General features: G+C 35.6%; 1 protein-coding gene across 1 annotated transcript in view; it reads right to left on the bottom strand.

Annotated features, from left to right (window-relative positions):
* The window catches only part of LOC118262012 (protein spaetzle 5), a 37,354-nt gene that overhangs the window by 3,424 nt on the left and 6,005 nt on the right, over positions 1–27,925 (bottom strand). The window contains exons 2-4 of the mRNA XM_050701502.1: positions 25,398–25,460; positions 1,847–1,992; positions 1,083–1,288 (exon numbers count right to left, since the gene is read on the bottom strand). Of these exons, the coding sequence (XP_050557459.1) occupies positions 1,083–1,288; positions 1,847–1,992; positions 25,398–25,448 (403 nt within the window). The 5' untranslated portion in view covers positions 25,449–25,460. The remainder of the gene's footprint in view (positions 1–1,082; positions 1,289–1,846; positions 1,993–25,397; positions 25,461–27,925) is intronic.

Genomic DNA, 27,925 nt, shown 5'->3' with positions numbered 1-27,925 from the left:
GTATCGATACATCGATCTAGACAGGCGGTAGTGGTGTATTCAATTTATTTGAGAGATATTCACTTCTCACGAGTGCAGAGACGTTGGGACATAGTTTGAAAGCTTTAATGGAGGGCCACATTAAGGAATGTATAATTTTTTATTAATAAAAAGTGTAGAGCATACACTATTCTCTGTAATTAACCAAGAATACAAGGTGACTGTTTCCCAGTTATGTGTACTGTCTACAATTATTAAATATAAATTTAAAAATAGATAGATATTAAATATAAAAAGACCACTGACAAACGGTGAAGGAAATCATCGTGAGGAAACCTGGGCTTAAAATTTATAATTGTAAGTTTGAAATCGCCAATCCGCATTGAGCAAGCATGGTGATTAATGTTCTGTGATGTTAAGTTAGTATGTTAAGCTGATGATGTGAAACCAGTGCCTAATTAAGATCAAGCAACTTATGTTTAGACCCTTACAACTTAATGGGGCCTACTAAGAGGGGACACGGTGTCCAAGTGCGGCCCTGTAGTGAATACAAGTAACCGCTTGACCCGTGTGTCGTTTAACGTAATCAAGTATTACTCCTACACGATCAACAGACGCTAGGCAACGCGGAAACACTGAGTCTATCTGTTACTGTGTCCCATTACTGTTACTTACCATTTCTTATACGACTTCTGGGATTCTTTGAATAAGTTTAGGATACAAATTATTCAGATATGTACAGACAAATAAGAAATTTCGGTAATCTTTTTGGTCTCTTGACCAAACGGCCAGAAGTAGACAATATTTACGTTCATGTCAAATTTCATTTTATGAAAACATTGCCCCACACTAGGATTTCCTCCTATGTCATGGGTGCGCTTACAAACATACAATTTTACATGCACATAACACCCAGACACGAAACAACAATTTGTGGTTCACACAAAGAATTGCTCCGTGGGGGAGTCTAACCTGCTACAGGTTGCACGACAGACAGTTGCCCAGCCGTGCAATCAAAGAATTAAACATTTCATCTAACATTTTAAATGTAGAAGGTTAATTTTTGCTTAATAATTAAACATGGTTGTTCTAAATGGACTTACCATGGTTATATCTCATATGGAACTTATAGCTTTTTTGAAAATGTGCGTCATTGACCAGGGATATCTGGTCGACGTGGGGCAACGAATTGGGTCCGTAGTCGTAGGGGTAGTCGTTTTTTTTCAGCGAAAACTCGTCTCGAGTTTCGTCTGATAGTAGAGTGCTGATGTCGTATTGTCCTGCTTCTATTAGTTGGCGGATTATCTTTCTGGAATGTAAAAAGATTAAAGTTAAAAGCGTAGTAACTAATCGTGGAGTCAAAATGGTCAATTAAATGAGTGATACCTCGGCCTCACCGACGTGAAACAACACCTGCGTTGTGTTTCATTGTGTGAGTGAGGTTACCGGAGGCCCAAGTCCCCTCATTCTCAATGTTCCTAATCCCCGATTCCCCAACAACCCTTAAATTCCTCATCCCCAAAAGGTAATAGGTAGGTAATTGTAATGCCTCTAGTGTTTCGAGTGTCCATAAGCGACGGCGATTCCTTACCATTAGGTGATCCGTCTGCTCGTTTACCGGATATTATACCATAAAAAACAGAAATCGATCGAAGACTGAGTCTGGAAAATACTGAATGTTTGACAATAGGTTCGTCACTTATAGCACTTAAATTACAGTTAACTCGCTTCTTCATCAAATGAGATATCCTTTTCAATATTTAAAGATCAAATTCATCCAAGATGATCTTTTAAACAATTACTTCTGTATTTCTACAGCTCATAATCAAAATAATGTCCAGCTAACCAAAGATATGTAAGAACTCACTCTGGGTAAGGATCAGGGTGCACGCAGTAGGTAAGGCCAGGTTGTGCACAGGGCGGAGTCCTGCCCGGAGGAGCTGGTTCTAGAGCGCAATGCTGGCCGTAGGGACAGCTGTACCCATCGCCGCTCTGGATTGATAACCAGGCTATCTGTAACAAGGATTGAATAGAGGATTAGATACTTAGTATGCTTGGGTGCTGGAAAAGAGTTCCATATCATTGAAACTTAAAAAGGGATATTTATCGTGTTTATTGGTTTTTGTGAGTTTCCGATTTTTGGGCACTTATTGTTGCAAGCGCCATGATCACGGATGAACTGGAGTATCGGAAACTTACAGAAACCAATAAACGTGGTAAATATCCCGTTTTAACTTCTAATGATATTACTAGTGACCATGTCAGTTTAAAAACTTATAAGAGTTCCTTAGTTTATATGAGTTTCTAGGTGAACCGACAAAATCTTCGGAAACGTGGGAAACCATTGAATACCCGCGAGGAGTGGTGGTTTGGCGTGGAGGACTAAGGGGAACGCTCTTGTTTAGCAATGGACGTTTAGCGACTGATGACGATGATGATGAACGCCTTTAAAAGTCTTATCACTAAATTTTTAGAGAATCCCGCGCTAGAATTTAAGAAAACTCTCGTAGGCTAATTCAGCAGGTTATTTTTGGGTCGATTGAAGTTCCTTTGGAAGTGTATTTTGTTATAGCTACGATGAAATTTATACTATGAGAGAGATATCCACCTCTTTTTCTACTGAATCTTTTTGTAGAGTCCACTTTCATTATATTATCATCAGTCCACTAGTATAAATAAATAATTCTACATCAGACATTATTATATCAGAACTAGACAACCATTAATTTGTAGGTGAAACTTCAACAATTACGAATTAAAAATTCTAAAGATTACAATGAATGTCACTGACGCTGCCGATAAAAGGCTTATGCAACCGCAAATGTCTAGGGACACGCCTAAATCCGGACATCATACTTTATGGTGATACTGCAATCTTCATTGGAAACCGCAAACCTTTTACATTTGAAATTGTTGCAATAAATTCTGATAATCAAGACTTCATAATTTCAAATGACGTTCACAAAATCATCTCTATTATCAACCAAGTTTGGTATCGAAGTGACCTTTTTACCAAGTCTTTTATTCCGATTAATTGATAGCTACTTTCATTTGAAGATAATATGCAATTGACAGACGTCCAAAAAATTTAAGACATTTATTGCTTGAAAAAAGTTCTCAATCATCCAACAGTATAATATCTACTACGTCTATTTCACCTTTCACTGCAATTATTAAATCAGTGTGAAGGAAAAACCCTGGTATAATCAATTCAGTGTTTCTCTCTATTTATTGCCAACTTGCATTCTGACGGAGCGTGCAGCTTCGTCGGGGGATTTCCATAAAACAACACTTTTTACTTGCTTGTAACGTTTCTGCTAAAATAGATTAGTATAAGTGACTCGATATTTTTAAAAATGGTCTTTTATTTGCCACAAAAAGATGTTTGTTTTTGTATACTGCTTACAGTGCCAACCAGGCCTTATAGTATGTAAATCAGCTTACTCAGGTATCTGTTTAACGACGAACTCGATTAGTTTTAAGCCATGCTAGAAGCCGATCGAAATCACGGATCTCTGTGGAAGCCCTCTGCTACATCTAGGGAATGTTGGACCATTAGTCACTGCTTATAGTACCAACCAAGCCTGTAGGTACACCAGAGGAACAAGAGTACGATGTCGTCCATGTCTCCTAAATTCTCAATATAACATTGTTTAGCTACCTATGGATCTATTACAGATACCAGATGCTACTACAGAAAAAATTTAAGGCATCAAACCTCTTGCTAACATTTGTCCTTTCTTCACATTTTTAAGATTTTCGCCAAAGCATTAAAAGGATACTTTCAACTAATCAACCAGTCCAATTTACTTCTGACTCGAAACTAGTTTAATACGTCCATTGGCTCCGTCTAATCCCCGTGACTAACATCGACATTGACATTTATGTAAAAAAGTGGGCGTTGCAAACATCGGCCAGACACAGCCGAACGCACTTACATCATTATTTGTGAGAACTCTGAATCATTATGTAAGGCATTCGGCCACGCTTTAATTGGAGCATCTATTGTTTATTTTTTGCCTCGTCATTAATTTGTCAATATGTTAGTTGTGAGCTTGTGTATAATCTTACTATTTATGGAGCTAGATTTATTTAGGATTTGCAGGTGGACGTAAGAAACACTTTTTTTAAAAAAGGAACCACCTTCAAAAGTTTAGACTTATTCTTGGGAAGTCGGTTAAAAAAAAGAAATAAATTAGGTCTAAATCGATGCTACTATATTTACCTTAGTCCAAAATGACACAGAAGAGAACATCTGTATCCTAGCATTCCGCAGTATAGCAGGTTTAACTTACTACTACAACAGAAGGCCTTATACAGAGAAAGGTAAATTTAGGAATACAGAAGAATAAATAGCAATTATGTGGTAACAGTATTAAAAAATAAACACACCATTTATTAAAAAGCAACTCCACATAAACCTAAAAATAAACAACATAGAGACATATACATATATGTAAGTCCTCAGTACAAAAAGGCCGCGGTACAATCTTCACACGCATCTTGTATGCGCGTCGCGTAAACGAAAGCGTCGAGTTAATCTGACTTGTATCTTGAATAAACCATCGACTTCTGCTCGAAAGCTAACACTTGCTCGCTCATGTTTCTCTATTTCTAGTCTCAAGGAAGTATTTTTATAATGTTTTTCCTAGTGTTTACATCAATTTGAATTGATACTTGGGTTTTTACTAAGAAAATTGAGGAGTTCCTCAGGGCTCTATACTCGGTCCATCTCGCAGGAACCTTTTTTTTTTGAGGGGAAAAATCATCCAATGACTTCTCCCGCCTTGGGTGAAGCAAGAGGGAGTGTCAGACTCTTATTGACTAAAAACCACCCCATTCCTTCTCCTGCTTTGAGCCTCAGCGGTAACCATTTCGCAGGAACCTGCCATTATAAACGATATTAGATGCCTATTCTGTATATATGATTGCAATATATAGCAAATGTCTTGACTTCTTACTTCAAACAAATCTACTTTCATGGTACTGAAGTACTTAATTGAAACTGTTAGGCAAATAAAACTAAATATACCTTGGACTAAATGTTCTAAAAATTGTTGCAAAGATATTGAAGTACATTGACATATAAATTGAATTTAACAAGCAACACATTCAATTGATGTTAGATTTACATTCACTGCTCAAGCAAATGTTGTAATTCGGTGATTTTGTTTGATGATACGAGTACATAAGCGAAGATTTTGTCGCCTGATGAATAGTAAACACTTACATAAATACTGTTAGATTCGCGTAAATGCGTAATAGTAAATAGAACTTGCAAAAGCTATGGAGCCGATTAAAATGGAGACTGCGAAATGAGAAATGAGAGCAATGAGATGAGTGAATCTGCGTAATACTAGTTAAAATTTTGGACGCAAAAAATATTATTATTAAACTTGTTTACTTTATTTCCACTATGCACATGAAGAGTCGTCTAAACATTAATCTATGATGGTCCATGACAGTCAAAATCAGATATTCATAGAAAATAATAGTACCTATATTTTATTTTTGATATTGGTATTGTACGCTCCAACCAATGTCTACTGGGTATGGAGTATTTAATCATAATTATTATACAAAAATTAATACAACACGATTAAATCCCCTCTGAAATGTATATAGTGGATGCAGGTGGCGGCTTGTCCTTCTACGTGGAGGACTGAGTGGGAAGCTTTTGTTCAACAGTGGACGTCTCTCGGCTGATGGTAATGATGATGATGATGAAATGTTGCTTGTAACTATGATGATTTCACACATACATGACAACAATTAGACGAAGACGATCAAGTTGCAACATTATCTTCAGTGATTAACTAGATCATTGTCAGGTGATCCTCCTTTCATATCACCAGTTCCGAAGGTCCCAACCTTCACACTTTTAAACTAATGTGACGAATTAATCACAGCTGTTAAACTATCGTCACTATTGTCACATAGTTGTCACTCTCTTGTCATACTATTGTCACATATCTCGATTGTGTCTCGTCAGAAAGTATTGTTGTGAGAATAACCTCGATGTTTGGTGATTAATGAGTGATGTTACTAGTTTAGTGAGAATAGATACAATAGTAGGTCACTTGTTCTTTCTTCGTAGTGCCTGAGCTTGGTATTTGGGTTAGGTATAGGGAATGGAGGAAAAAGTGGTAAGAAATATGTATTATATGAAGTATTTTAGTTTTTATGTGAAGTATTTTCAAATCGAAAATTAGTATTGTGATTTTTTTTTTAATTTGACGCTGCTATTGGTTACTGATCTCTTTATTGAAGCGAATTTGTAACTTTCAATTCAGAAGATCGAAGTTAACTCGATCGTGGTTTGCCATATCATTGGTGGACATGTAAGAATAATCTCGATCAATGACAGGCGAGAATGCGATCTAGTTCACTTCGATTTTCTTTCCCTAGTCTTTCTCTCCCATAAGCCAGGCGGCTTTAGAAGCTTTCTTCCCTTTAAAAAAAGGGACAGGACACAATTACCTATAATAACGATTATTCCGTTAGATGTCCAATACGAGTAGTCGAAAAAGGTTGTACTATAACATCATCTAGTTATACCAAAACCTATACAACATCTGTATCCGACTATACCATACAACTGAATAGTGGTACATTGTGTTAAACTCTCGTAATAGTAACGTAACAAACAAAGCGATCTCTGAAATCTTCCGATTTTTTACCAATATGTTCATCGCTGGTTACATTGTTTGCGAAACTTCCTATAACCCGGCCGAGTTGAGTGTGTGTTGAATATTCATTGTTTTAGAGATCTGTTGACGTTTTGGAATTAGGTTTTATGGGTTAAAATTGATGGCATTATAAGGATAAATTTCCAAAACGGGCGTATTCGTGTGAGTCTCTGTCCCAGAGTCGCACTCTGGTACTTCTCAACAAAAATATAGTATTCGAATTTCATTTTTTTCAATGAGATGCACAATTACCATTAAATATGTACATCTAAAAAATTCCAAAGCGATCACACGAACACGCCCGTTTTAGAGATTGACCCATAATGGTATTTTTTGCAAAAAATTTGAAAAAAGTTTCAAAAGCAACAGAACGCCTTACTCCTCTCAAATTAACTGTACGTCGATTGATTTTAATTATAGTTCATCGTCCAAAAGTGCCAATAAAACAAACATATTATTATATTAAACTTAAAACCAATTAATTTACTACTTATAACTTATTTTTACCGACTTCACAAAAAGGAGGAGGATGTTCGGCTGTTTTTATGTTTTTTTTTTTTTTTTGTATGTTTGTTCATCGAATCCTCCGTCAATTGTCGACGGATTTTCAAAATTCTTTTTTTGTTTGAAAGTAGATAGTTCTGAGGTGGTCCCATTGTCACCAAGTTAGGATCTGATGATGGAATCTTAGAGAAATCGAGGGAACTCCTCAAATATTATAGGGAACTATATAGTGATTTTGGTATATTCATCTAGAATTGAAGCATTTACAGTCAAAAAGTAACCTTTGAAAAGGTGGAACTGATGAAGAAGACCAGAAATGGCCAATGGAACTTCATACTCACATAGAAATCACAATAAAGTTAATTAAGTAACTGTGACAATACAAATAAATAAAGTAGTTATTGAGATAGAGAATTTTAACCGACTTTTTTACTGAGTATCGCAACTAAAAAGTGTGAAATAAAATACTTTTTACAAAAAAATAAACCGACTTCACTAAAAAAGTTAAAAATAACTTTAATTTCGGAAGTCGGTGTAACAAACAAATAATACCGAGAAACACCGACTTCCGAAATTAAAGTTATTTTTAACTTTTTTAGTGAAGTCGGTTTATTTTTTTGTAAAAAGTATTTTATTTTCTTTAGACAGCATCAATCCTTATTACTACTACACCTAAAAAGTCTAGTCTATCCGGCTAAATTTGAGTTTAACTAATAGTCAACAAATATATATTTCTAAAATCAATGGAATTCTCCTATAATAAAATGTTCACACATGACCCTTCCAAACGTCTCTCTTAATTCACCAGCGTAAGGTTTACGAACGGGACCTTACATCACATCCATTGAATAACAAATTACATACATAGCTGTAATTACATACCGAGAACATAATGTAATCTGTAATTGTATGTAAACGTGCAATCTAGAGAATGTTTCTGAAAGTGTTTTAGATACAGTTCAGTTCATAATATTGTTCATTTTCATTTCTCTCGTACTCTTTCTGTGGATGTCGTAAAGGAAATTTAACAGAGCCTTACGACAGCGATGTTTTATTCGAGCTGCGGACTATCTAATAGGTTACCGAGGCTCTGGCTCGAAAAGCAGGAGTAGGAACGGGGTGGTTTTTAGTCAGTAAGAGTCTGACACTACCTCTAGCCTCGCCCAAGGTGGTAGAAATCATTGGATGATTTCCCACCGTCAAACAAAAGCGGTGTCTGGTTAAGGACGAGACTCCATTAATCCGTTGCGCTGCGTTGCGTCGATAAGTTCAATTTACTAATTGAACTTACACACGCTGACAGAAGATATATAGCATAGCAGTTACTACTGCTACTTATCTTCATCTGTACACGTCGTAATAATATTAAATTATTAAGAAATGCAGCTCCACATACAATTGGCAATCTTGGCATTGTGTGCGAACCTCAAATAAAATGTAGTTCAAGGGTAGAGCGCATCATATCCGTCTTTACATAACGTAACAGCTTCTGTTTGTTTTTGATCTAGTTTTCATTCCATTGACGATAACAATAACATTTATGGTATAAGCCGGTAAACAAGCAGACGGATCACCTGATGGTAAGCAATCGTCGCCGCCCATGGACACTTAAAACAACAGAGGCGTTATAAGTGCGTTGCCGGCCATTTGGGAATTACGAATGTCAGGGTTGTGGGGAAACCGGAGAAAGGGAAGATTTGGAAAGAGTGTTCAGTAGTAAAATTCAACTACGTATATCAAAACTGAAGGTCGAATCTCAAGGAATGAAACCTTAACAGTTCCAATTGCGCTTACATAAATAAAAAGCAGTATGCTAACCTGGTATATGAAACTATTGTTATATGACTCCAAGACCATCAAACTCGGAAACAGGGATCGTTAGAAAGTAGACACAATTCACAAAAAAACTGCAATAAACACAGATTTGAGTGAAACTCTGCTGATACCATCTGCAACGAGTCTGAATACTAAGCGCTGGCCTGGTTATAGGCTAGTGGAAACACGAAACCTCTATATGAAGTCGGTGGTGCTTGATAAAACATTGGCACTAAATAGCAAGAAATCAGTTTATTTACATTGTTCAGTTTTTTGTAGCCAATTCTAAAGGTACGCGTCCACAGGCCCGCATCGTACGCATCGCACACACCGCACGCAACTGATTTTAGTTTGTGTTGTATAGAAACTTATACAACTGCGTACAGACCGCATCATCGCATATGGAATGCGTACGTTTCGTACGATGCGGACCTGAGGACGCTTACCTTAAAAGGCCATTTTTGGATTATTTGTATACAGCCCTGTAAATGGAATATGTTTGTCACCATGCTTGTTCTTCCTACAAGTATCGTAAAACCCAATTATCGAGTCAACACATTTGATAGAGACTGAAAAGCTTTCCGATAGAACCTGAACCTTTTAAACAATGATTTAGTTCGAAATAAAATAGATTTTCTAAGAAACAGGGTACCGAGAGTTTCAAATTATCGAAGGTTGGAGTTATTAAGAATCGACTGTAGATAGTTAGTAATAATGGAGCGAGAGGAGTTAGTTTAAAGATAAAGTCTTAATCTAATTTTGTATTTCGCACTTCGTATGTTTCCACGATATAATAATATTACGGTATCTCTCTAGAACTGTCTTGAACTTCACTTTCCAACTGCTATAGGTACTATATCTCTTCTAGAGAACTAGCTTAAGTTCCATTCCTACATGGCACATTATGTTATTGAATGTGACAACTTTTGAGGTTGGCGAGGAGATTGCCATCTCTTGACCTGTCTAACGGTACAAAGGTGGAAGGTTACACATGTTAAAGTAAGTGTACTTGTTTTATTGCCAAGTTTGTCTTGTTCTGAAAGCGAGTGCTGAGTGGTTTTAAGTTTCACTGATCAGGAAAGGTAATAGGTTCTGATTTTTTATGGATTTTATTTATTTATTTACAAGATTTATTTATGACCTGATGTAGGTAGGTAGCTGATGGTATTGTTTCCCTCAACACTTTAAATTATGAATGTCGATTCTAAGATTTGTTTTGATTGTTACTAACTACACATTAGTTAGTTAGATTTCTTTTTAGGTATTTTTATGTTGTAAATATTTAAGTCATTGTTATTATATTATTATTAATTAGTAATTATGGTTTGATATAATTTATAACTGTAATCAAAGGTACTTTTAGTTTGCAAAAAAAATATGGTTTAATTAGTGAATTAAATGTTGCTAGAATCAAACTTAAGTTATTCATTATTAAAGTAAAGAAGTCATTATTTAGTAACTTCACAACATCCTGAGAGAATTATATAATCAAATGTTTATTTTGATAGGCATACATTAAATTAAAAAATAAACCTACGAATAACATTAATACCTCTTCATTAAATTTTATAGGGCCTTTGAAAAGTAATAAATACTCAAAACAAGTTTACTAGTTCCATTACCAGAAGTAAATGGTAATATATAAAACGTTGTCGCTAAGCAGCTGTTGCTAGCCAACCGTTTAAAGTAATTTTAAATTTTACCTAATTTAAAGCTAGCTTCAATAAATCAACAGAACGAGATGTAATAAAAAGCATTTTTGATTAGAAAAACGATCAATGCACTTATTCTTGTAACTATTTAAGGAAAATTAACGTGACTTCGCTGTTTCTGTAGACTGCAAGTAATGACATGCAATGAATATCAAGTGTAGTCTTTTTGGAATTGGTCTTATTTTTAGAATAGGTAATACCTATTTTCGATCCAAAAATACAAAATAGTGTTAACATTTTACGGAATATAAACGAAACTGCCGGTAAACGAGTATCACCTGATGGTAAGCAATTGCCACCGCCCATAAAAACTTGAAATACTAAAGGCGTTACAAGTGCGTTGCCGGCATTTTGGAGGTTAGAATTTTAAGTTGTCGGTGAATCGGGCATTGGGAAGATTGGGATTGGTAATTGGCCTCCGGTAACCTCACTCACTCACTGACTCACGTCGGTTTTCTGTGAGGCCGTAGTATCGTTCCGGTCAAGCCGGCCCATTCGAGCGGTAGCATAGACCTCTCCCACGTTTAATAAAATCAAAATAGTAAACATAATAAAATTGTTATTATTATACAATGCAAAATTTCCTTTAGACAGGAACAAATTATGTTTGATGCAACACAACACTACAACGCCGGAATACCCACAACACATACATACATACATAGGTACCTAACCTCGCTCCACTTGCATACAATTATAGCGACAATGAACTGTTTACACAGCCTACGGACAGACAGACAGACAAACACTGCCTACTCACGCGTTTGTTCTTTAACCGATTTCAAAAAAGTGAAATTGTGTGTTAGTATTGGCACGGATTACTAAACATCCTTTGAAATGGTGTGTCTATTGTTTCTTTGGGGACGTGTGCTAACTGTTTGTACATAGCTTTGTATATGGCCAGTTGTTTATTTGTTTTAGGTTAAATTTGGAATTTGGAACCTGCCATATAATATACAAAAATATAATATACAAAAAAATATTGCTGTTCGTAAGTTTCGCTAAAACTCAAGAACGGCTGGACCGATTTGGCTTATTTTGATCTTGAATATTGTGGAAGTCCAGGGAAGGTTCAAAAGGTAAAAAATAATGTTTGAAGTAGTAGTAATAAATAAAAATATTTCTGATATCTATGGATGTTTCCTACAAACAACTATACTACCTTTTTAACCGACTTCCCAAAATGGAGGAGGTTCTCAATTCGTTTGTGTTTCTTTTTGATTTTGTTTTCAACATGTAAAAAATTAAAACGCCTAAGTTTCAATCAGAGGTATGATAATAAAAAAATTTGGTAGGCAATTCTGATGTCCTCTTTTGTTTCTAGAATGCTAGACTAATATAATACCTATTAGTCTAGATATTGTTAGCACCAATTAATAATAGCCAAAGGACGCAGGAAATCGGTTGAACAATAAAATCATGACAACTATGACATAAATGTATTCTGAGTTGACGTGAATAATAAATAAATATTATGTTAACATGAAGGTGGAATTATAATTAATTGCTGTATAACTTATGCGTAATATCACACTGTGATACTGATACATATAAATTGACGAGATAAATAGTAAGTAGTTTAAAATAACATAAATATCATTTAAAAAATATAATCCTAGTTCTGTGATGTATGTTGTCTCTTTAACCCTAGAAACTTAGCGTTTGCTATATCCATCAAACCTAACTGTTCATCGATTCGACGACGATTTATTGTAGTGCTTTAATCTATTCTATATACATATATAATAATGAATTGCTGTTCGTTTGTCTCGCTAAAACTCGAGAACTGCTGGATCGATTTGGCAATTTTTGGACTTAAATTATTTGTGCAGGTCCAGGGTCCATATCTCATAAGCTATTGTACTTATGTACCGGGCCCGTATGCGTCTCGAAAAGGCTCGACGAACAGTGAACTGACAAGCAACCTGACTGTAATAGTCCCAAGTATAAAGAGCTCTACAATCCTAAAATTAAAAATCAACCATTTATTATTCATACCCAATTTAACTATCTAAAAATTGCATCAAAATCAGCCCAATCATTCTTGAGCTACTTAAACTAATACTAAACATTTTTTGCGCAGGAGTCTAAAACAATGGACGTAATTGTTAGCTACTTCCGACAATGGTAATGATATCTGAGACACGATTGCTGATTGATTAGTCGATAACATTACATAATACAACATAATATCAACTATTTAATTCTGTATGACGTAGGCTATATTTAGTTTTATTCGATATATGTATAACTAGCTACTTCCGCGCGGTTTCACCCGCTCTGCTTGGCTCCTATTAGTCATAGCGTGATGTTTTATAGCCTATAGCCTTCCTCGATAAATGCACTATTCAACACAAAAAGAATTATTTAAATCGGACCAGTAGTTTCGGAGATTAGCGCGTTCAAACAAACAAACAAACAATCAAACAAACAAACAAACTCTTCAGCTTTATAATATTAGTATAGATGTAAGAGTGAGCTTAACATTTGCTAGCTTAATTAACTAAAAATCACGGTTTACTCACGTATAATTAATGGAGAAAAGCAGTAGGTTTGCGCACGCTGCTCATGATTAACATGGAAGAATCCTTCTGTGACTCAAAACTAGTAGAGCTTTTCTCTATTAATAAATACGTGAGTAAACTGTGATTTATAGTTCATTTAGTATGTGCCACGATAGTTATTATAAAAATATTTGCTATGGAAATGAAATTTTTTGAAATATTTAGAAATTAGACAGATCCTGTCGCTTGACCAATAGTTTTATTAATTAAACTTCGATCCAAAATCTAAAAAAAATGTCTTAGTTACATAGTATTCATATGCAAAAAATCAATCCAAAGATCGTGATCAGCTGTTTATTTCAACAGTAATACTTCTAAAAATTAATAACAAATAACAATTGTTTATAGCTACTTCCGACCAGTTGACAGTTGACACATGAGTGGCGATTGATTGGCTGATAACATTTAACATGATAATACTAAGTCACAATAAACGAACTTGTTGTTTGTTTAAATCGCTCATGAATTAATTAAAAGCTAATTTTAAAATAGATTCCAATCTTTCAATATTACCAATTCCTGATTCCCCAACAACCCTTAAATTTCTAACCCCTAAAGGTCGGCAACGCACTTGTAACGCCTTTAGCGTCTTGGGTGTCCAAGGGCGGCGGCAATTGCTTACCATTGGGTAATCCGCCAGCTCGTTTGGCACGTCGGTTTTCTAGGAGGCCCAGGAGGTCGTATCACTCCGGTCGAGCCAGTCCTTTTGTACCGAAGAATGACTCTCCCACACTTAAACAGCGACTTGGTAGCAACTACAGGTAACTATCACTAAATAAATAATTTGATGTCTGGTCTAGCATTAATTGAATACGTAGGTTCGTTAGTAAAAATACTACAAAATAATCACGACAAATAAGTACCGAAGTAAACTTATACAGAAATAATTCTAAGCGAAAGGTTTCGTTGACACTTCACCACTGAGGTCTTTAACCCGGATTCTATGTTTCTTAGTACCTACAGAATTACGTCAAGGGAATGCACCTATGAACGGCTATGAAGTGCAGTCTTATGCAAAAACAAGGAGTCATCACTATCTAGATTCATGAGAATTAATACCTGGTGCAAAATTATAAGCTGACCTCATATTCAAGTTTCTATATACCTTTTTATTACGAGGAGAAATCTTCAGCTCCTAGCTTTTTGGGGAGAATAACTAAGATAACTTGGTATATAAATTGCTAAGATAACTCCGGTGTCTATCATTCAGTATCAAAGTATATGAGAATGGAATATAATGTATGGTAACAGAATCATCAGCTGGACTACGTCCACTTTTTTATGGTATAAGCCGGTAAACGAGCAGACGGATCACCTGATGGTAAGCAATTACCGCCGCCTATGGACACCAGAAATACCAGAGGCTTTACAAGGGCGCTGCCGGCCTTTTGGGGTTAGGAATTTAAGGGTTGTTGGAATCGGGGATTAGGAAAGGGGTTAACTGGGTCTCCAGTAGCCCCACTCATAAATGAAACACAACGCAAGCGTTATTTCACGTCTGGTTTCTGCGAGGCCGTGGTATCAATTCTGCGCTCGCGGCTCTTACACGCTTAAACAAAGGTCTTAAAGAAAGGTGTATGTCCTTAATATTTCAGACTGTATTTGCCTTACATACCTTGCCTATTATGGGTAATTGTCTAGTTCCCATAGTCATAGTCTACAATACATAGTTTGTTAATGTTAATTTAATTTGGAAAGGTTGCAATGTAAACTTCAGTTCAGATATTTATGATCGTTGAAATTTTCGTGGAATACAATCATAATCTTATTGAATTAATTAAATTCCATAATGTTGTTATGATCGGTTTCGATTTAATCGAATGATATAGTAAATAACAATGTCACAAATGGGTCAAAACTGTATTTCATTATTAATTATCAACTTCATATTGCAATTTCACGATTTGAGTGCATATTTTAGTTGTGAGGACAGCAGCTATTGAACAGGAGGATAATTTTATGTTTACGGGATTTTTTTAAAGTACTTAACAAAAACAAGACTAATATTTGAGGTACGAAATTTACGCTCGAATACTGAAACGCTACTCAAATTTAAATTATACTTAAATCTTGTGCTATCTCTATCATTTACAAAGAATTTGTAGGGACAGAACTATATTTGAGAGTGTCTTAAAATTGAGTGACGTTTGAGTATTTGACCATTAGTATTTGTAATCAGTAATTAATCTCACTAATATTATAAATGCAAAAGTTTGTGAGTTTTTGTAGTTGTGTGTATGTTTGTTACTCAATCACGTCAAAATGCCTAAAGGAATCTGGATGAAATTTGGAACAGAGGCAGATTATGGTCTCGAATAACACATACGACAGGTGCCCATGGGCGGTTAGGTTAGGGTAGAGCTTACTTTAAGGGGTTGTAAGGGAATCGGGAATTGGGAAGATTGGGAAGGGGGGTAATAGGACCTCTGGTACTGGACCTCACACACATAACGAAACACAACGTGCTTCAAGAATGCTATCTGTTAGTTTAACATTAGAACATACGGTTAGTTTGACATTGTAATGGCTCATTATGGTATTTTTGGCTGCTCTTCCTTAACTTTAAGTAGTGAATTTATCATTGCCAAAAAAAATACTCTAAACTCACTCTCAGTAATTACGTTACTAATCCTGAGACAGCGTCGTGGACAGTTTAGAGCTATCTCATTAGTATCCCAATCAATCACAAACACGTGCACATATAAAAAATATTTGCTATTACATAATTACGTATTAAATCTTGATACCATATTACGATTAAACATTATCAGATTATGAGTCTGTCTGTCTGTCTGTCTCGGAATTATTCGTCCAGTAATCAAGTGACCACTAGGAAATCCGTTTGCTATCGGCCGTAAATTAAGTTGTACAGTCGTTGACGTAAGTGTTTTGGATATTTTTTTAATAAACGACAATGAATTTATTAGTTAAACTAATCACTTATGTTTGAGTGGTAGCCAGTAAGAGTAGGGTTTTTTTTAAAGGAGAAAATCATTTAATGACTTCTCCCATCTTGGGCGAGGCAAGAAGGAATGTCAGACTCTTACTGACTAAAAACCACCGAGTTCCTACTCTAGGTTTTCGAGTCGGTAGCTTGTAACTCCGGATCAGTGAAACAACGCTTGTTTTGTATTTCATCATGAGAGTAAGGTTACCTGAAGCCTGATTAGACTCCCCCATCCCCGGTAACCCACTAGATAGTCCGCACTTCCGGAACAGTAGGAGTGGTAGTAAATTCTACATTACACACTGGTCCAGTAAGGTTTTAGTATAATCATATCGCACCTGCATTATACAGATTGGTATCCATCAAATAAATTTATGGAACTTTCACTAAATGATTAATGTTCTTATTAATTGACAGCAGTTGTTTTACATGATAAAAGAATTCATAGTAAAACTCTCTATTTTTAATGAACGCACGTCTATTAAAGTGTTTTGAATATTATTTGATAGTTAATTTAAGGTTAAAAATACAGCATTATACTGTGTGAATTACCATTAGTACCTTTTGGAATTTCTTCCTGTAGTATATTTACCTTACTAGCTGATTGCATTGCTATTCAGTAGCTAATAGCTCATTTTTCGTATATTGTCAGTCAAGATAATAAAAATTTGTGGTTTAAATCAACTCATGTGAGTTTACTCCATACGGTATGTCTGTGGTTCATAAATAATAGAAGTTCTATTGCTTACAGCTATCATAATGTTATGCAACAATGCATAATTAATAGTGAGTTGTCAGTTAGTCTTAAATTTAATCTTATTTAGGGATAAAAGCATTTCAGATAACCCATATCCCTTTTTTTAAATGCACGCTTCAGTTAGAATGGTTTATAAGCAAGCTACATATTATATCAAAGTGGAAATTTACAGTGTTGAATAATTCGTTTCTAATTAAAATTAATAACGGATCTACCGATAGTCGGACGGCTAGCTATTACCTGTATTATTACCCATGCCGGTTCTTTTGTCTAAAAAACAAACTATGACAAAACACATTCGAAAATTGACATCTAAATTGACAAAAAATAAATTTAATCGGACATTCATTACATAATTAATGATGTTGGATGTCAACAGAATATTTTTTTTATTACAAACTTTTTGCTAATTAGCAAACAAAGAACGGAATAGGAAGCGATATTAAATTAATAATACATGCATACATGGCCACAATAAATATGGGTGCTGGCCGGTTGTAATAAAAAATCTGACGGTAGATTTAGGCCTGTTCCACAATGTCTGGATAGCCATTAGAGATACATTTGAATATAAAACGTAATTTGTATGTACTGTCTGCCACAGAAGTTTATCGAGTACCTATTTAAGTCTTTGACTGCCAATAGAAAACTGTTGATGACAAATCCTCCGCTAACGTCGGTCACCGGTGACCACCACGGCGTTCAATGTGTTAAAGAAGGTGTCCTTATCACGTCAAATGTATTAAAATTCTAATTCAACTGAGTTCACGTCCCGCAGATTTATGAAGGGATTGATTTCCAAAAGTTTTTTTTTAAATAACTTTGCTCCACACTAGGATTTTCTCCCGTGTCGGGGGTGTGTTTACAAACATACAAGTTCCAAACACATGACACCCAGACCAGAAATCCGAAACAACAAAAATAATAGTTACGTGCGAGAATCGAACCTCTACGCGTTGCACAGCAGTCGATTCCTCAGGCACCGCACCAAACGTGCAGTCGAAAGTTCAGTGATGTTCATCAGATGTTCAGTGTAAATTTAATTGGCGTAGGCGTAGACTATAAACGAAATTGGTATAATATTTATTTAAACAATATCTTTTTAAATAACTAATAACTCATATAAACAAAAAACGTAATAGGAAGTGAAATAAAAAAAATTAATACCAATATATTTTTTCGCTTAACCACTTTTGCTCGTGACTGTACACAGTCGTGACTGTCCAATGGCGACAATATGCAGATACAGCGTGTTATTGATTTATAATTAAATTGTAACAATAATGCCACGCCCTGTATATCGTGCGGGCCATGAAATAAATATTGTTATTTACCGCGAGTTATAAAATGACAAATGGTTTTCGCAAGGCTGATTATTGGACCAACGCACTTCAAGCTACTCTTATCTGTTATTTTATTGTAACTTTCGTGAGACATACTAAATTAATTATTATGTTATCGGCTTACTCACGTATTGTTTTGACGAGGAACTCGACTAGTTTCAAGCCATGCTAGAGGCTCATATTCATGAGCAGCATCCTAGTGTGGAGTAGCAGCGCGACAATCGCCGCGTCGTGTGTCGCGGAATGCTGCTCATGAATATGAGCCTCTAGCATGGCTTGAAACTAGTCGAGTTCCTCGTCAAAACAATACGTGAGTAAGCCGATAACATAATAATTAATTTACTCTTATCTGTTAAAACTCTTTAATGGATAATCGACTTTATTGTAAAAGGATAAAGCTTAAAATCGTATGAGGTATTTTGACATGTTAGTATAGGTTGATCTGCTGTCTGAACTGTTGTTGGTTATATTTTTTTAACTATCACGGTTATTTTATATCCTGGAAGTGTCATGTATCGCGATAAATATCACCAGTTTATATAGTGCTTAATAATAGGTACGCGTAATTAGGAATCAGTAATAATACCTACGAGAGATGACGTCATATTTCTTGTATTAGGAAATGGGCGGTACATTTTAGATTAAAGTACGAATTTGTTGTATTTGGTTTGACTGGAACAAGTTAGAAGCTGTATCAAATTAATTAAACATGAATTGTTTTGATTAGATGAATTTACCATACCTACTTTGACCATAATACCTATAGAGATGATATGTTAAAACCTTCTCTAGAAACTAGTGTTTCATTTTATAGGTATCTATATCTTAGAAAAATGATTAAAGGTAGTCCAAATGACAAATTTTTTTGAGGGAAGAAAATCAGCTTCACTCAAGGCGAAGAGAGTCATTGGAGACTCCTCCCGCCTTGAGTGAGGCGAATTACTGACTTCAAACCACCCCATTCCTTCTCCTGCTTTGAGTCGGAGCCCCGGTAACCTTTTACGTTGTCCGCAACTGCGGAGTGTCACAAATAAGTAACTAATGGAGAATTTACATTTTCCTCCCAGCATTCTTAGTACTGTCATAATATTAAACAACATTTGCAATTTGTCTTGCCTCTCACACAAAAGGATTAAGGACTGTCCTCATTAGTGCGACAAGCGAACTTATGTTTGTTGCAATAGGGTTTATTATTGTGTGAAAAATATGTATTATGTTTGTAATTTGTATTATTGGTAAATACGTTGTTAGTTAGTTTCGTGTATTTTAATTTGGTTATGTTCGAAGCATTTAAGACTTATTGATTGAAGTCGTAAATTCAACAAGAAATGATTGACTTACACATAAGAATCTGGATAAGTTTCTGAGCAGATAATAACACTAATCTTAACGTCACAATTTATGTTGAATATCCTATGTAACAGGTGGTGAGCCAATAGCCATATACCGGGCACATTTCCAGACTCCGAGCTATTACTGAGAAATTTTCGAAAAATCGATAATAGCGCAGCAATATCGCCCGACCCGGGAATTGAACTCGAAGCCCCTTGCCCGGCAGTCGCACCTGCAACCATCGAGGCAAGGAGCTGAGAATTTGTATATATAGAAGTAAAAAATATGAAAATTATAAAAATTTTATTATACAGAAACCATATTAATAAGTTAAATACTTAGCACCATATACACACACAACAATGCGTATAGATTTAAAACTAAAATCCAAGCAAACTAACACTAGCTAATGACCAAAAAATAAAACCGGAGTTAAATATTTTGACTTGTACTGAGTCATTCGTTATATAAACTGGCACACACCGATGTTTCATCTTCCTCAGATAATGGCCACTTTGTACCGACACACCATTTTGACACATAACTGCTAACAATATTGCATAGCACTTGTATTACAAGGTCACCTAAATTGGTTGCTTTTGATGTTTTTTTTGGTGGGGGAAAATCATCCAATGACTTTCCCGCCTTGGGTGAGGCGGAAGGGAGTGTCAGACTCTTACTGACTAAAAACCACCCCGTTCCTTCTCCTGCTTTGAGCCGGAGCCCCGGTAACCTTTTACGTTGTCCGCAGCTCCGGATTTCTTATGGGTACAGTCGACTCTCGTTACCTCAAACTTCTCTATAATTCGACCGGCTGCCCAACATGTAGCAGGTACGATTCCTACACGGAGCAACCTTTTGTATGATCCACAAACTGTTGTTTCTGGTTTGGGTGTCATGTGTATGTGAAGTTGTATGTTTGTTTAAAACGCACTCACGATACAGCAGAAATTCATATAATTTCTGATTATAACGAAATAACTACTGGATAGATTTGAATGCAGTTTGGTACAGATATAAAAATTAAATATAAACTGGATTAACACATGAGAATTTGTTTCCAGGAAAGCAGTTAAATCCGTTAGCAGAAACTAGTGAATCTACATATAAAACAGACACATCAAATTATCGCTAACACGGTTAAACACCGCAACCTAATTACCACAAAACATTTCTAATTAATCAACCAGTTTGTACGAGAGTTATATCTCCAACCAATATAATATACATACATTATACATAATATCTCCAATTAATATATACGTATAACCGATACGTGACCTAATGTCCGTGACCTTGCGAGTCGTCGCTTTCTTTCCGTCGCGTCGGGTAACCTCTGGGAGGTTATGCAATACCACCAATTTGTTTGTAGATGGAGTTATTGGTGGGCCGTCTAGACATGTACTCTATCTATCTTCGTTTAAGCTTTGAATCCAGGAATCGGACTATAATATAAATGTTTCTAAGAAATAGGAAAATCCGTGTATGTTTGTAAGTATATAGTCTGCCTCGTTGGTCGAGTGGTTGTAAGTGCGACTGCTGATCAAGAGGTTTCGTGGTCGATTTCCGGGTCGGGATAAAATATTGCTGGGCTTTTTTTGGATTTTAAAAAAGTAAAATTTCTCAGCAGTAGCACGGAGTCTGATGTTCGGAGTTGGGGATTGGGAAGAGGGGTAATTAGGCGTCCGGTAACCTCACTCAGATAACGAACCAGAACTCCGTATATATGTATTTAAAAATACTTTTATAGACAGAAGAGTCTTAACCTTAATCCTATGTATGTAACGAGTTGGCGCCGCATCACATTATATATTCACACAGACATTAATCACTCAGTCTACGGCCTAATGCGGTGCGCCAAAATGCGGATTTTTTAAAACAAATTTGTCAAGTTTATGCAATTTTGAAATGACAGTCAGTAATTTTATTAATGATCTGATTATGTTGCCGTCTGGTGGCGCGTCCTTGCATTTCTAGGTCTCGGTGTTTCCGTCTGAATAGGCGGTTGGTTAAATATCGTGATGCCTAATAATTGTTAAAAGAAATGGGGAGTTTGGGCTGCAAATGTTTATCGATACATCGCATACTCGAGCTGCGCGTCTTACTCGCACAACTACATACATAGCTTAGTATCAATGGAAACGGTCACATAGTTTCAAAGCTTAGCTTCTTCATCTTTGTAGTATAGCTACGTAGTACAATTGATATGATACTACTGTACCTCATTTATCTTGCACTTTTAATTACCGTTTATTATGTATCAAAGGAAACCATTGGAAACAAAGTTAGTCTAATTAAAAACACACACGTGACGCTCAATCAATCTAGATTACAATAAAAAATATGCTATCGTCCAGATCATAGAGTCCACATTTAAATTCGCTAATAGGTACTTATACCTACTTAAAAATTGGCCAAAGCGGTCTTAGGTAACTTTAGCACTTTCATACTCCAAGGCAAGGCTTCTTTTAAATGACAATTTATAAAGATTATATACTTGTATTTATGTAATGAAATAAACATTTACAAGCGTTTTGGAGTAAAGCGCTTATAGTTTGTATATTTGTATGTGTTGCAATGTTACATTAAATATTTGGATAAATAATATTGTAGTGTGGGTTTGATTGATACATAAATTCATATCATTAACGTGGTGTGATTTTTTCGTGATTTTGTATTTTATTTTTCATTTCTTGATAAATATTTTCTAATCAAAGTATTTTATTAATTAGTAACGTATATCGTAGGAAAGGTTGTTTAATAACCTTTAAAATGAGAGTGTTTTGTTTGAGAGTAGGTAGTGATTAGTCATCACTAAAATCGGTAATCAAAATAAAAAATACCGTGGCATGGAGATAGCGAGTCGAACGAGTTTGTCAAAGAGTATACATAAACTATTATTACATAACATCGAATCGTTGGCATAGCTACATAATTTTAGCAAATTTACTAAAATAATATTTGAGTTTTTGCAGTGATAGTAGTAGTGGGGAGCTGCGGACTGCCTAGCGGTTTACCGGGGCTCCGCGCTCCGGCTCAAAAAGCAGCAGTAGGAACGGGAAGGTTTTTAGAATATTTAAACACAACACTACCGTACCATTAAAGCCGTTGCAGATACATTGTGAACACCTTATTTACACATATTTATAATAAATACTAATTTAATCATGTTTTGGAGATGCCAAATACCGCATATAATTACAAAAATAGTGTCAACACCAACAATTAAAAAAATTTAATGATAGAATAAACACTGATAAACAGTTTTCTGGAGTAACCTGGTTGCTTTATTATACATTATTTTTATTACAAAACGAATATACTTCATTTAATATACTATCTTTGAGGGTCGAATGCTTTTAGCTAAATATTAAAAACTGAAATAGAACGTAATCTAATTCAAATACGTGTTGTTGCTGTATAATAACGAGTTTTATTTTTGCATTATTTATTTTTAGAAACTAATGAAATGCACGTGAATAAAGTCGACTGAATTAAACAAAGGTCTTTTTTTACGTTTTATGGGTCGACATTTGGTTGCTATATCACCTGACGGTAAGCGATGATGCGGTCTACGATGGAGCTCGTCTGCCCATATACATAACCTATTCACTCGGGCTTTGAAGACACCCAAGTAAGTTAATTAATAACATTTTGACTTTAACTTAGACATTATACTTAGTTTGTTTTCATTTTCGTGCATAGATCATAACAATAATATTATGAATATGCAAAATAACAGATAGTTAAAGTAAAATAACTTTGCAAAACTAACTTTGACGACAAAAGATGGAATGAAACAATGGAATGCCGACATCTCACTGGCCTATCGCCGTCCACCCAAATATAGTTCAACGACCTTTGAACTACATAACACACTAAACAACAAAATGCAATTTTACCAAAAATAGAAAATTTCAAGGTCGTATTCGATTCTAATTTATTAGTTTACATTCCATTACTGGTCTTAAATGAGTGTTAAGATATATTTTTCTTGTTTCTGCAGTAATGTATGCTTGTAGAGTTCCGTGTCATCGTGGGTGGGGCTTGCGCAAGAGTACAGATGCGCACGCGCCACCGATTTAAAATTGAATGCGATTTGTGACGCGAAAGGATCTAAATGATGGTGTTATGTGTACTAATGCAGTTATTAGTTTGTGAGTCATTGCGTGCGTTGTTGGGTAATAGTTTCACTTGTTTTGAGGTTTCAAATTTAAAATGAAGTGTAGTTCCAAATTTAAAATGAGTTTAGCTTTATCATTCAAAACGGAACCTTAAGTATTAATTAAATAAAATACTAATTCTCTGTCATTTTGTAATTGATAGTCAGCTCTATTATTCTATTTTATTTCTAAGTCTAGCCAAAACCTAATATTTCAAACGACAAAGTCTAAACGAAAAATCAAAAACATACCTAAACACATAGGTATTTCGACACAATTTAGAATGCAGAACAAACATTAGCGAAATAACCTATCATCTATGTTTACCAAAACACTAAGAGTAGTCACCACAAATCGTGCAACCTTAATTTTAACCCTGTGTACGCCACGCGTCACAATATGTGTCAACCTGGGGCCTTAGTCTGCTATTACAATTGTGTCAGAATGGTCGATCATTGAGCAGTGCGAGAGGGACGGAGCTATACAACCTACATAGCTCCGTCCCTCTTGCACTGTAATAGCAGACTAAGGCCCCTGACATTGTGTCAAGTGCTCTTCGACAGTGATGCAATGTCATGCAATGTTCGCTGGTGAAAGAACACGAGTTCTAGTGTTTGTTGAGGTTTTCCTCGTCGTGTAGTGTGAGATGTAGATTAAGTGGTGTGTGTGGCGGTTGTGGGGTTATGTTTGTGGTAATACGAGTAGCGTTTAATTTGTATTAAGTAAGCAATGGTTAGTAGCATTAGTATGAGTTTGGTTTACGTTTAAAGTAATCGAAACGAGAGCGCGTTCGGCGCTCTGATTGGTTGGTTTATTCAGGCCAGCCAATCAGAATTCCCAACGACATTCATATATGGAAGATTTGATTTCGTTAAACGCATTTAGCAAGCTCGTAGTAAAGGTGCAGTAGTAAAAAGAACATTCAATATGGAAAGGACTAGGGGTTTTTTAATACATAATTATATCAATTACTCATGACACGACATTTTCTTCTAAAGCATTTTAGTTATCCAAAGATCCAAATATTTAGAGTTAAATTATCACCCAAAAATAGAGACTAACTTATACACATGCTTAATAGCAGAGGACTTACTGATCAAAATTATACACCTTAATCCAACCAACCAAAGGTCATTCGCGGTCAAAAGCGAAAAACAGAAAAAAAACTTTAACGTAACAAAATAGCGAAACAAATACTTACGAGTATTAAATAACTCAAAATGTAAACCAGTATGAATAATCACAAATTGGTCACAGTTAATTTGTTATAGCTTAGTTAAACCCCCTGCTGTGGATTGGAGTGATCAAGGATGTGAATCGATCAGGAGTAAAAATAAATTCGAATCGAGTCATTGCATAAATAAATCGATTATCGTCATGTCACACTTTGTTTTAATTTGTCACAGAATTACATATTTTATGTGTGTTTTTTAGGTGCTGCATTTTAGGGTTGGGTGTTTAATTTGTATGCTTAAATAATTGTAGGTACTTAGTACTTATTTTCTGCAATTATTAAAAAGAATTACGTGGTACAATTTTTTGTTATGTTTTTTAGTAGATGCGACAAGTTTAGTTGGTTAATTTAAACTTACCAAAATAAAAGTCTTCAGCTGAAATCCCAGTCGTTTCGATTTTGTCGTCATTTTTTGTTTTATCTGAAACAAATTTTATAAGAACATAATTATTTTGTAATAAAAAAATACATACGTAGGTATGTGTTGTTTCGGGTTTTGGATGTCATGTGTATGTGAACTTGTATGTTTGTAAACGCACCCACGACACAGGAGAAAATCATAGAAAGATGCGATATTTTATATTAAAAAAGTAGGCTTTTCACTTTATAGTTGCAAGTAAAGAAAGTCCTCCACGTAGGCCTGAGGCATGAGGGGGAGGCCTTTGTTCAACAGTGGACGTCTCTCGGCTGATGATGATGATGAAGTAAAATATCACATACGATATTACCCAACATTATCAGACCAAAATACGATAACAAGTTTAAGGATAATCCCACAAAACCACGGATCTATTACAAAACTATCATTATCCTTGCAAGGTTCCCCGGTAAGGTAATACGCCATGCTTTATGGTGGACACGTACCACTGCGTAATGGCTATCATGCTGTGAAGGTCTTGGAAATGCCATAAACAGCGTCCGATATCAAGTTCGTGATACACGTTGGTGTTTTTTTATGGTATAGGGCGGCAAACGAATGAACAAGAGAGGGATCACCTGATGGTAAGCAGTCGGCGTCGCGCATAGACAGCCGCAAACCCTCGACGAATTATTTATAAGGGCATTTCTAGCCTTTTAGAGAATGAGGATTTTGGATTAGGGAGCGCGGAACCTAATCAGGATTTAGGTAACCTCACTCACACGACTAAACACAACGCAAGCGTTGTTTCACGCCTGTTAACTGTAAGGATCACTCCGTCATACTACATACATTTAAATTGTGTTCAAACTTTTCAATAACTTTAGTAACCAAATAATTGTATTTATCTATGTTTATCTAGAGTCTAATACCTATTGAATAATGTCTTTCTAAGAATTTCTTAGCAGGAAAAGCTTTAGTAACCAAATAACTATATTTTTCTATATTTGTCTAGTACCTATTGAATTATGTCTTTCCTAGAAATTCTTAGCAGGAAATATAGTTTAAAATGTAATAGTATCACGTTCATCTTTCAAAGTCAAAATGCATTATTGTGAGTTAGTGTTAAATAGATAATAAATTATTCTCGCTTTTTTGCGGACGTCTGTACTTAGACATACAATTGAGTTTGAAAAAGTGCATTTTATTTTGGTTTATACAAATTAATTTAAACACACAACGTCACGCTTTTTTATCCCTGAATAGGTAGGCAGACGTGCACATTACTGCACGTAATGCCAATATACAATGCACACTCACTTTTCACCATTTGTGTTTTAAGTCCCATGTAATAGAGGGTGAGCTTATTGCCATATACCGGGCGCAATTCTAGACACCGTGCTACTACTGAGAAATTTTCGAAAAACTGAACAAAGCTCAGTAATACTTTGCTCAACCTGGGAATCGAACCCGAGCCCCATATCCGGCAGTCGCACTTGCGACTACTCGACCAACGAGGCAGTCAGTCTAAAAATGTATACAAATTCTATCTATTGCAAAGTTCCATCTACTGAAGCAGATGCGTCACTTTTATCATAGACAAAGTACGTATTAGGAAAACCCATTGAACTCTCGACCTCTAAAACTAAAAATAAATAAAACTAATTTCGTTATGAGATCGCTCCGAATCTAAGCATTGTTTTAACGATAATTATCTTAGTCGTGAATCAACGAAAATTCCACTCTGTTTACTTGTTGCAAAAACGTATGATTCATTATAAAACTGAATGACTCAATTGATGGCAAGTTTGAATGTTTTTGTCAATGATATGCTACTCTGTCAAATAAATGCAAAAGTAGATTTAAATTAAAAATGCACTACGGTTCAAGCAAAGAGGAGGTTGTTCAAATATTTTCAAGATAGAATGAGAGCTCATAATCTTTAGATAAGTAGCAAAAAAAAAATCATTTTTTTAATGGTATAACCCGGTAAACGAATTGACGGATCACCAAGCAAACGCCGTCACCCATGGACACCCGAAACACCAGAGGCGTTACTAGTGAGTTGCCAGCCTTTTGGGGGTTAAGAATTTAGGGGTTATTGGGGAATCGGGGATTGGGAAGAGGGTAATTGGGCCTCCAGTAACCTCACACACACACCGAAACACAATGCAAGCGTTGTTTCACGTCAGTTTTCTATGCAGCCGTCCGTCGAGCCGGCCCATGGCTCTCCCACACTTAATTATCGCATTTATGATTAGGTAGTCGTCAGAGTAACTGCTAAGCAAGTTATCTGAAGTGTTTATTGGTTAAATGTTGAGTAATTTTTAAACCTTTTTTTCATATAAACGTGGATAGTCTTAATAAAGTAGCTTAAATGCCTTATCAACTACAGATCACATTCCCCTTGAATAAGGACGGTGTACAACAATAGGTAGTCAGTAAGAGAGACTGCACAATGGTTCATTTCTCACAGCGATCGGATGGCAGGCAATATATTGTGGATTGCAACATGCTAAGTGTGTTCA

This window comes from Spodoptera frugiperda, chromosome 20 (genome assembly GCF_023101765.2).
Source record: "Spodoptera frugiperda isolate SF20-4 chromosome 20, AGI-APGP_CSIRO_Sfru_2.0, whole genome shotgun sequence".
Classification (NCBI taxonomy): domain Eukaryota; kingdom Metazoa; phylum Arthropoda; class Insecta; order Lepidoptera; family Noctuidae; genus Spodoptera; species Spodoptera frugiperda.
The sequence above is the reverse complement of the archived record's forward strand: the minus strand, read 5'-3'. Positions and strand labels throughout refer to the sequence as shown.